The 12281-nt window shown below is 37.7% G+C and overlaps 1 protein-coding gene across 2 annotated transcripts in view; it reads right to left on the reverse strand.

The window, feature by feature from the left end:
* Positions 1-1002: 1002 nt before the first annotated feature.
* LOC149261990 (Major facilitator superfamily protein) overlaps positions 1003-12281 on the reverse strand; it is a 399155-nt gene continuing 387876 nt past the window's right edge. For both annotated transcript variants that reach the window (XM_089423184.1, XM_089423175.1), the window contains 2 exons: positions 7391-7469; positions 1003-1530 (listed from right to left, as the gene is read on the reverse strand). In XM_089423184.1, the coding sequence (XP_089279310.1) occupies positions 1421-1530; positions 7391-7469 (189 nt within the window). In that variant the 3' untranslated portion in view covers positions 1003-1420. The remainder of the gene's footprint in view (positions 1531-7390; positions 7470-12281) is intronic.

Consider the following 12281-nt stretch of genomic DNA (forward strand, 5'->3'; position numbering starts at 1 on the left):
TTTCCATTTTCCCTTTTAAGGGGGCCATTGTAAGCTTTGATATATTTTTAATGAGAAGCTGATTTGAAGGGCAGAAATATTTTGCTGTGTTGTGGAAATTGGATTCATTTGCTTCTGCTAATTTTTTATTTTGCCAGTTAAAATCCCTGTGTGCGCATTTTATTCTGTGAGCTGTATTGAATTTAGTTTCAGCAAGGAAATCAAAAGGAAATGATTTGTGAAGTTCTGGGGTTGGAATAATTTAACAGCAATATCCATATTTTTAAATATCAGTTTCTTTCGAGCCAGGAAGAAAAGAAATTTGGTTTTATGCAGTAGCAATAAGTCAAATAAGAATCGTGTTCTCAGCCTCATCTTACAAACTTTTGTTAGTTATCTTAACTTTCGTGATCCTGGTTTGTAGTTATTATGATTCTGTGGTGATGCATTGAGGTTTATCTGTGTTTAAGTGAATATTATCCAAAATGTCACCTTTATAGCATATGATTGTGAACCAAAAATTACACTTTTCTAACATGGATCATTAAAACTGAAACAGAATCACAAATGACTATTGCTGCATTTATATTTAATTCAAATGAAACCCATTTAAATTTCTTTTGTATAATGAACATCGATATCTTGGTATATGAAAGGTACAAGGCTGTAACATTGAAAGGAACCAGTTGAATCCAAATTTACTTAAAGAAAAATATAGTGTTGAAACATCAAACAAAAGAATGATGCAAACACTGGTCATTTCAGGTTGAATAACTACTTGTATACAAGCTGAAACAAACAAGATTTCAGCTTATAGCGCATGATGAGGTTTATCTGTGTTTAAGTGAATATTATCCAAAAGGTCACATTTATAGCGTATGATTGTGAACCAAAAATTACACTTTTCTAACATGGATCATTAAAACTGAAACAGAATCACAAATGACTATTGCTGCATTTATATTCAATTCAAATGTATTCAAGAAAATTTAAAGTAAACAGGAACTACTTACAGTATTATGATGACAAAAATATTATGGGTCACAAACCCATTTAAATTGCTTTTGTATAATGAACATCAATATTTTGGCATATTACAAGGCTGGAACATTGAAAGGAACCAGTTGAATCCAAATTTACTTAAAGAAAAAATATAGTGTTGAAACATCAAACAAAAGAATGATACAAACACTGGTCATTTCAGATTAAATAACAAATACTTGTGTACAAGTTGAAACAAACAAGATTTCCCATAGTGAAAGTCGCTAAGATATGTCCAGAGAAACCTTCCTCTGATTACAACACAGTCCCAGCAATAGGTACAATTTGAAAGTGGGAAATACCAATAGGAAATTCAGTGAACAAGGAACATCTATATACATATTTGCAGATATATTTCCATTTTCTGCTTGGATTTCTTATTTTCTTGTAGCTGATTCAGTCATACCAGGACATCAGCATCCAGCAATGGAGTTTGACGAGAGCCATGCAAACTCGTGTCTGTTTCTGTCTTATCATTCCCTGACTTGTCTACGCTGTGAATAAATACTCCTAGCAAAACAAGGTACAGAAGTTATAATTCACTACCTGACTAAACAGCATCACAATTTGATTGGATGCCATCACAAAATAATATTGGGAAACTATTCTAGCGAAATATTTTATTTCAGTTAAAGAGCTTGAAGATTGAATTCAAGAAATAGAAGGTCAATCCAAATTCACTGGCGCATGAGACAAAAAATAAGACAGTTTTGATACTTTCTCTGAAGTAATAAACCAATGATCAGATGCAGAAGCAAAAGGGTGTACTCTAGTAAAGTTATTTACTTGGTAAGAGAGAAGCTTTGAGAACAGAATGGAAGAAAGTGAGTGAACCTCATTTACATGAACACTTCAAAGAATCACATGATAAAACACACAACTCTTAAATGCTCACTAGATGCTCTAAGTTTAACCAGCACTCCTTAAAACCCAAACCTCTTCACTTTCTGAAGACATTTAGAGAATTTGATTGCCTTGCAAAGGAATATATTTCAGAGAAAATACACACAGAGGTGAGGTTTAACTCTTTATAAAGATTGTTGCAGGAAAATGGAAAAGCAACCAAGGATATAAAATAATGAAAGTCAGTCCACATAGATATCCACCAGAGCAAGACTAATATTTCTAGCCAAGGTAGAATTGTTCGAACAAATAAAAGTTTTACTAGAAATCTTATCACAAGTTTTGTGGGGCGAGGGGTAGGGGGAGCATCAGAAATTGTTTTGAAAACGATATGAATTCTAAGTTCCTGTATATGAATTCAAATACCGAAATTCTTTGTTACTGTTTCCTGCTGTGTTTCATCAAGAGTGCACAAGCTAGCTTGAAATAGAAAAAGAAAAAAGCTAATTTCCTTCTAAGGATTAGGTGACCTTGTTATGGTTATTTTAATTTTAAGGCTCAGAAAATAGTGTGAAATTTTCAATTCTATTGCAGCAACTAGAAATTATTTTTCTAACTGCTTACTAGTAAGTGCACTATATGTGCTATGACAAACAACAAATAAAATCACAATTGTAATTTTCACCATAAAAACGCTATGGAAAATAAAATGTTGGAACTGAGAAAATAGAGCACACACACAATAAAAATGACACCGTTATTTTTGGACAAATGTACCTCGAAAAACTCAATGTGGGAACACTGGTGCAGTAGATGAGGGTTTTATATTATTATGTAGCAACAAAAATTCTAAGTACAAATCTAGATGCCAAACTGGCAATCCTCTACAAGATATACAACCAAAATTATTTGGAGGAAATTCCTCCCTTCTGCAACCAAACTCGGCTACTTTGGCCCTGCTCGCACTTCCTCCCGACAACTCACACTGGCCAAAAATGCACACTGCTTGGCCCAGATAATTCGCATTTCCTGCTAACGGGCTCTGGATGAGCCGTCCTGCCTCCCTCTGGCCCTAGAAGTGACTCGCTCTGCCTTCCAAGTGATCTCTCAGCCTCCTAGAACTGAAACGATCACTTTCTGACACTTCAAACTAGGGTTTCTGGCTACTCGCACTAGCTGGTCGGCCTCTCTGTAGTAATAATTTGGCCTCCCAACAACTGCTATTGAGAACCTCTGCTGGAAATGACTCTATTGCTCCCTCAATCTCATTCCTGCCTTCCTTCTGACTCGAACTTCTCTCCCTTGCTCGATCTTTGCAACTGGGTAGCTCGATTTGCCAAGGAACTCGTACTACTAGAGTGTCTGGTGTATCTTCTCCATCCCCATCGAGTTGCTCTTGTAATCTCTCATTGGTGAACCAAGGACCATGATTAGATCCCCATCAATAACTAAGATCATCTCCAACTCGATCCATGTGAGTTTCTAGAGAAATCTCACCTTTCTCAATTAATTGTTGTTAATTAATCACTTTTCCTAAGTTAGTCTTAGGAAATATTTTGATCAAATGAACTTAATTGAGCCATCTCTAGGTGTTTTCTCCTAAATTTTTTTTTGGGTTCTTGAGATCTTGTGTTTCGTAGCCTTTCTAACCAATGTTGATACTAAAACACCTGTTCGATGCTACAAATACTAACACTCCCTCTTAGTGACGAAGGTGCTCTCTCACTCTGTCTCCATAACATCTTCCATACACACTGCTGATGTTTAACAACTGTGATACTCTGCCATTGTCCACCATGCCATTGCGCAACTCCGATTCATCTACTACTCTGAGCTGAACAAATCCTGCATCCGTGTTGTTGCTGACACTACATTGTACCACCTGTACTGCTACCAACACTGCACTGCGCTGCAACTATCTCTTGAGTCTTTGACTACAACTAGCCTCGCACTGTATATTGAGTAACTGTCTACGCCTTGACTGGTTTTGCACCCCTTAGCATCTAACTACAACTAGCTCTGCGACTATCCCTGAAGATCTGACAGTGCTATGCTGACATCTTGATCCTCCTGCTACTAAATACTGGGGGTCCCCAGTAGCAAAGGGAATTGATCCGTGAGGAAACATCTTTTTGATGCTATTCTCCATGGATCTTGCCCAAATCTATGCAACTTTGAACTCTAATCTACTCATACTGTCGCTGCTACTGGTCTATTGCTATCTCTGCACTGTTGTTGCAGCTACTGCAATAACGAGTTTGATCTCCCTAGATCCTTAAGCACTAACTTTCATAGGGTTGCTCCCTCTAAATATCGATCTCCCTATGGGAAATCTCTCTGCTCCCTCCTGACAACTCGCACTGTCCTCCTGCACTAGAAACTGGATTGCATAGTTCTGCACTGGGAATCTTTTGGTTGGAACCGCACCTTCATCCCGCAATTGGGCAATTCACACTACCCATGTCACTGCAACTAGCTCTACAATTGTATCTCGAGTATTGACTGGAACTAGCTCTACCACTGTCTTCTGAATGACTGATTGCGCCTGCCAACACTGAACCTGCTACTATGATACTATGGGACTCCATAGCAAAGGAGATCGTCATGCTGCAACAACTGAACCCTACCCAACTTGACACACAAAGGTATCAAGCTCCTCCTCCACCTAGATCTGGTGCCTCACTATCTCCTTTTGACTTTGGTTCTTGTCTGGGATCTTTCTTCACTTTGCAACTCGCACTCGACAACTCGCACTTCCACCAACACCTGTCTCTGGCAACTAGAAGTCGATCTATTGCCCAGATCTGCATTTTGGTTAACTTGCATGGACTACTCTAGCAATCTCGTATGATCATTTCTAGAAAGCTGCAAAATCTGTGAAACTCAGAAACTGGGAAATAAACAAGAATTTTCTCCCTTTCCTACTCGGCCTCTCTCTACTACTCGCACTCCCTCAGGAAATGTGCATATTTGCTACTACTTGCCACTGGAAGTCCCTTCTCCGGTATTCACTTTGCCTGCTACCTCAATTGGGCAACTCGCTCAACCTTCCAGAAGTCCTCCGAAATCTTGCACACGAATTGCTAATCCTGAAGCTCACACTAGCCGACTGGAAAATTTGCTATGACCTTTTGCAACTGGAAATCACGGATTTCCTCGTACCAGTTGGATCTGGAAACCCTCTAAGAAATTCATCTATGTGTGCTTTTCTCTTCCACCCAACACTGATCTGCTACTGCCGGTCTAGCTACAAACTTACTACGCCCAAATCTGCTCAATGAACTCACTGATTTGCTCACCGAAACTGCTTCCCGACAATACCACAGCTTGTTGGAACTGATACTGGGTTGTTCGAACTTTTTCTGCCACCTGCAACTGAAAATCGAACCCTCTGCCCAACAATTTGAACTGCCTGACTAACCCTCAACGCAAAACCATAAATTGTGTTGCAGAACTCTCTCTGAACCTGCATAGATTTCCTCCTCGCTTCTGAGCTACTAATCTGTCTTCAACACAACTCCGATACCATGTGAAATTTTCCATTCTATTGCAACAACTAGAAGTTATTCCTCTAACTGATTAATATTAAGTGCAGTTTATTTGCTTCGACAAACAACAAACAAAATCACAACTGCAATTTTCACCATAAAAAATGATGCGAAAAATAAAATGTTGGAACTGAGAAAATAGAGCACACACACACAACAAAAATGACACCATTATTTTTGGACAAATGTCCTAGGAAAAACCCACTGTGAGAAAACTAGTGCAATAGATGAGGGTTTTATTATTATTATGCAGCAACAAAAATTATGAGTACAAATTTGGATGCCAAACTGACAATCCTTTGCAAGATATACTGCCAAAATTAATTGGAGAAAATTCCTCTCTTCTGCAACCAAACTTGGCCCCTCTTGCCCTGCTTGCACTTCCTCCCGACAACTCGCACTAGTCAAAAATGTGCATTGCTTGGCCCGGATAATTCATACTGCTTGTTAGCTGGTCCTGGATGAGTCATGGAAGTGACTCTTTTTGCCTTCTAGGTAATCTCCCAGCTTCCTACAACTAAAACAATCATTTTCTGACACTTCGAACTGGGGTTTCTGGCTACTCGCACTAGCTAGTAGGCCTCTCTATAGAAATAATTCGACCTCCCAACTACTGCTACTAAGAACCTCTGTTGGAAATGACTCTGCTGCTCCTTCAATCTCACCCTGGCCTTCCTTCTAGCTCAAACTTCTCTTCCTTGCTTTATCTCTACAACTGGGTAGCTCGATCTGCCAAGGAACTCACACTACTGGAGTGTCTGGTGTGTCTTCTCTATCCCCATCGAGTTTCTCTAATAATTTCTCGCTAGCGAACTAATTACCATGATTAGATTCCCATCAACAACTAAGATCATCTCCAACTCAATCCATGTGAGTTTCTAGAGAAATCTCACCTTTCTTAATTAATTGTTGTTAATTAATCACTTTTCCTAAGTTACGCTCACGAAATATATAATTATTGATCAATTAACTTAAATGAGCCATCGCTAGGTGTTTTCTCCTTAAACTTTTTTGGGGTTCTGGAGATTTTGTGTTCCTTAGCTTCTGTAACCAAAGTCGAGACTAGAACACCTGTCTGATGCTACAAAAACTAATAAATAGTAATATTTGTCTGACAAAAAAACATTTTATTCATAAAAAATTACCTCAGGCCACCATGATACAACTATTGTAGTTACATAAAACATGAAAAAGTTGTCAGCGGCGAAGGTAAATGGCAACCATGTTTCTTTGTTGTCTGTTTCCTGCTGTGTTTCATCTAGAGCACAAAGACTGCTTTGAAGTGGAAAGAGAAGCTACTTTTCTTCTGAGGATTATATTATTTTATTATGGTATTTACAAGAAACCTTTCAACGGCCATTTTGGTTCAAGCCACTAAGTTTTTTAAAGAGACGTTCATTCAACTGAAATCTATTTGACTTTACATAAATTTGATTCTATTGTGTAAATTACACAATTATAAAAATCAGTAACAGCATATTGCATGAACAGGCTTTCAAGTATGTATGTACAAAGCTACCCGTGTTGAACATTGATAACACAATACTGAAGCATCTACGCATTGGATTTTGATGAAACATAGAAGTTGCATCTTGCCCAGTACAAGTACCATTACTGTATCTTTGAATGACGGTAAATTTTAATATAGAAATATGCCCTCTTGCGGAGCTTTGCATACTACCACATTTTCCACAATTTTGTTAAAGGAACCTTTTCCATAGGTTCAATAAGGAGCAGGTACTGGGAAGAACACCCTGAAGAACATTTGCATAAATGAAAGATATCTTCAAAAGGAAACTGATCCGCTCAATAGAGAGATAATTAATAGGTGAAATTTGCATTTCAGACCATTATGGGGGAACAGAACTCTGGTATTTTGCAAAACTTGATTGCTATTATATATTCGTTAAGGGGCAGAAAGGAAGATATTGCTAAGCACAGACAGGTAAATAAAAATGCCATAAAGGACTAACCCATACCTATAAGCCATATGGCCCCTGAAATAAATAGAATGGAAGTAAGTATAAGTGCTGTCTCTCGCCAATTGTTAACATAATCCTGCACCCACATAATAGTTATCAAAGCCACGATTAAAATATCCTATCAATTTAAATACTGAAATTGAGCTACAAAAAAACCTATATGCGAGTCTATTACTTAAAAGCAAACCAGAAAAGATCACGGTAAAAGGGAAATTCACGCTACGACAATTTACAATAGTTGAATACATTTTGAGAGATTATAAGCTGAAAATGGGCCAATTTATTCCTTTTGATTTAAGATTGAAGTGTAAAATTAGTTTTGTTCACAAATAGAAGCACATGAACAGCTAAATGCAACAAATGAAATAAACCTAGGGCATATTATGTATATAAATTATCGTGATGTATAAGTAAAGATAATAAATAGGTTTTTTCGTGACAAACTCATCATATGACTCATCCCTCGATTTGCATTTATACAAAGACATTTACATTGTAAATCATCATACATTAGCAATTATCAATCATATATAACAACTATATTTGTCTAGAGTCTCTTGTGAAATTATGTTTCTTGCAGGTCCTTAACAATTGCTGTTAGAGCTTCACTCAGTTCCAAGAGTTTCTATTGTGAAAGAGGAAGTAAGCTGTCCTTCACTAATCCAAGGCACCAATTCATTTTACCAAAAGGTTCAAAGATTAGAAGAATAATTTTAGACCAGTGTTCCATGGGGACGCGTCCCTAGGGTCGGATGCGCTCACACCCGGAACAGGGAGTCTCTTGGGGGTGCGTTTCCACACGTACCCTTTTTGGGGAGTCTTGGGGAGACGCAAGGGGGTGCATTTCCCCAGTGTGGGAGTCTAGACTCCCCAAAAAGGGTGTGTCTGGGAGTCCCCCTTCAGTGTGGGAGTCTAGACTCCGTAAAAAGGGTGTGTTTGGGCGTCCCTCTTCAAAAAGGGTGCTTCAGGGCGTCCCCCTTTAAATTTGTCTAATAAGACCCAAATTAAAAATTAAAAATAAAAAAAATAAAAAATCAAAACAGTTAAAAAAATTTAAAATTAAAAAATAAAACAAAAAAACATTAAATAACTAAAAGTCTAAAACCTAGGTTCAAACTTTGAGTTATATAAATTTAGTGTTCAAACTTTGAAAATATACTAGTATGTTTTGCTTTCAATTTAGATTCTAGAATGATGAATGATGAATTTAATTTTTAAATCAATGTAGATTGTAGAATGATGAATCATTGAATGATGAATGATATGGATCAATGTATTTGAATATTTCATTATTGATTTTTATTGAATCTCATGGTATGTATGAATAATTCAATAATGAGACTTGAGTATGTCATGTGAATGATGTATGTATCAAAATGAATGATGAGGATGGAACAATGATTCAATTGTCTATTTAATATTTTTATGCTTTCATTATTGAATAGTGAACAATGAATGTGAACTTGAATTATATATATATATACCTTGACGTCTCCCCGCACCCCCGAAATTTCCCTAAAATTTGAGGGTACTCCCACACGTCCTCCCTGTGCGTCTCCCCGCACCGGAGTCTTGGTGGAACATTGTTGTAGACGAATCTGTGCGAATTCCATAGAAGTCGAGCCTCAGTCAATTGATTGTACATTGCACCAACTTGGCTAGGTCAAAGTGGCTCTACCACTGACCATAGTGTCTTCCACAAGGCGTGCATTCCAAATAAACCCTCTGCAAAAGCAAACTAATAAGGAAAACCGTGACCTTTGTTGAAACATTAGGTTCACCACACATCTGGATATTTTGGAGACAATCAATTGATAGCCAAAAATCAAATTGAAAGTTGACTAAAGTGGTTGACTACGTAGTAGACTAGTTGCTCAGATTGACCAAGGGTGGTCCTAACTTAGTGGATTGGTGCAGAGGTTGATACTTTGAGAGTTCTTTAAGGAATCTAACAAGACTATCAATACTTTTAACCCTTCAGTACATAAATTGAAGTCCTTTTGGAAGTCAGCAGGGACATAATGGATTCATGCAAATTGGATGATGTAATATGGAAGAAGAGTACACATCACTCCCAATTCTTCTAAGACTCTCGAGAAAAATTCTTGCAAATAGTCATTATTTGGATGGAGATTTTGGCATTTTTGAAAACTGGAGCATAGGAGACTTCACAAAACCTACAAACCCTTAGCATAAGGTCAAAGAAGGGTTTGTAGGTTGGAAACTTGAGGGTATAAGATTTGGTGTAAGGGTTTCAAGATCAACCTTGGGTAAGGATCCAACTTGAAAGAAAAGGAAGAGTATGTGAGGTTTCAAGAGAGAAGATCAAATCTAGCTTTATGAGAACACTCTATTTGATTAAGTGATGGGGATGGAGAAAACTATTCTCACTGGGAAATTTCATGGCAAGAAACACTTGGAAAAATTAGTGGGCTTGTATATCAAAAAGGGTTTGGGGTCAATCCTTGGCTATACCCCAAGGATTCTCTGGCTTGTTCGTGGATGGGTAGCTTTCTCCTTTAGATCAGAAGGAGATCATGAATTGATAGCTCAAAATTGATGGTACTAGGGATCGACGATTTTGACTATGAAGCATTGGCCATTGTGCTTCAATCCTTAGAGGGAATTGAGACAAAAGAAACCCATCTAGGTCAAATTTCCAAGTTTTCCATTAGTGTCATGATCCCCTACGATTTTGAATAAGATAGGGGACTATTTGGGGACATTCATCAACCAAGATGATAGCTTTACCAAAAACAAATACTAAACTATGGGAAGAATCTTGGTTAACTTGGACTTGGGGGAAGGGATTTCAAAATTTATTGAGTTGAAAATTAGTAAATATAAGTATAGCTAGTCTTTGGATTATATAAGGGTGCCCATTTTTGTTCTCATTGTCACTCCTACAGATATGTAGTGTAGGACTGTGTCCTAAAATTTTCTAAAGCCATATGGAGGAGTTAAACTCTCGAGTCAAACAAATATAATGGAAATCATCACTTTGGTGTTCCAAGCTTGCAATGGAAAAGATAACATTAAAAGTAGATGGTAGAATATTCCTCGGTCATGTAGCAAAGGAGTAGATAAACATGCCCCCAAAAGATGAGGAGATCCTAACGTTCAATGTGGAAGAGGAGATGCACAAGGCATGCTTACCTAATTTTCATTTGGACACAAGGTGAATGGAAATGGAGTGTAAACTAGATGTAATGATGGTAAATGTTGTCAAATCTCTCAATTCTTATCAAGGTGATGTTAGTTTTTGGTAGCATCGAACAATTGTTCTAGTCTCTATGATGTCTCAGAGGCTAAAGAATACGAGATCTCTAAAACCCAAAAAAGGTTTCGCAAGAGAAGGCTTGGAGACACCTAAATTAAATTAATTAGTCAATAATTAAATATTTCCTAGCTTAGGAAAACTAGTTAATTAAAGTGAATTAATTGAGAAAGTTCAATTTTGCTCTAGAGACTTCCAGAAAAGCTAATTGATGGAGTCAAGATGATCTTAGCCATCAGCTGAGATGTGATCGTTGCCGTTGAGACTCCAATGAGAAATTATAAGCGCAGGTCGAAGGGTTTGGAGAAGACATTAGTTGTGAGTAAAGCAGGTCAACTTACCCAGTTGCAGTTTTCAGCAAGGGCACAGTTGAAGCTAGGGAAGCATTAGTAGCAGGGGCTCAACAGAGATTTGGGAATAGGATTCTAGAGGAGATTTTCCTCAATATTTTCCAGTGTCTGGGAGACAAGAAGAGGAGGCTATCTTCAACCAATGCAAGTTGCCAGTTGACAATGCGAGTAACAGAAGAGCTTGTTTAGTGAGCTAGAGGTTGAATCTATCATCCGGAGGCAGAGAGAGTGGGCTTAGAGCAGTCTAGGAGGTAGGACGGATTGTGGGAGGAGGTTCCAGAGTCTGAACGAATTTCTAGAGGCAGCAGTGTGCATTTTCAGCTAAGCAGTGCGAATAGCTAGGAAGTGCGAGTTGCTAAGAGAGAGGCAGGATCCAGTTGCAGAGGGAGATAAATAGTCTCCAGTTTATTTTTCCAGTAGAGAACAATATTTGTTGGAGGTTTGCCAGTGAAAGGAAACTAGTTGTAATTTCTCTAAAATTGTTGAATAATAATATAAAACCCTCATCTGCTGCACTGGTTTTCCCTTCGGGGTTTTTTCAGTGACAATTGTCCAAAAATAACAGTGTCAATTTTATTGTGTGTGTGAGAATATTTTCTTAGTTTCGTATTTTATATTCCGCAGTGTTTTTATTAATGAAGATTGCAATAGTGAATTTATTGTTATTTGTCGTAAAGTAATTTACAGAAAACAAAAAAATTGCATAAGTTAGGAGATAAATTTGTAGTTTATTGCAATTGTGGAAATTTCACATGGTATTGGAGCAAATATCGAATTAGAGAGGCTCTAGAGAGAAGGAAGCGAGGGTTGTGCAGTTCAGAGTGAGCTATGAAGCACAAAGAACTAGATCTGTGCAGGCTTAACCATGCAATGTGAATTGTAGAGGCAGAAATTTGATTTCCAATCCAAGGAAGTGATCTAGAGGAAAAATCAATTTGTATCAGTTGCAACAATAGGCAATGAGCATGTCGAAAAGGGTTTCTAGTGAGTAGATCAGGGATTCACAGAGCAGATCTAGCTCAGAGATTTGTAACGTGATGGTTTTACAGTAGCAGGTCAACGCAGGGCAAGGAAAAGAAAGCACACAAAGCTTTATACCCAAATAAATTCTCCAGTGTATTTGAGTACTTAGATTATCCTAGTATGGCCACAGAAAGATTCAGAGATCACGATCATATGGATTTCTCTTCCAAATTGGAAAATGACTTCACTCAGATAGCTTGCCTCTCTAGCTCGAATTTGAATGGGTTTCCTGTTGATT

Source organism: Pinus tabuliformis, chromosome 6 (genome assembly GCF_031772625.1).
Source record: "Pinus tabuliformis cultivar Carrire ecotype Pingquan chromosome 6, CPIR1, whole genome shotgun sequence".
Taxonomy (NCBI): Eukaryota; Viridiplantae; Streptophyta; class Pinopsida; order Pinales; family Pinaceae; genus Pinus; species Pinus tabuliformis.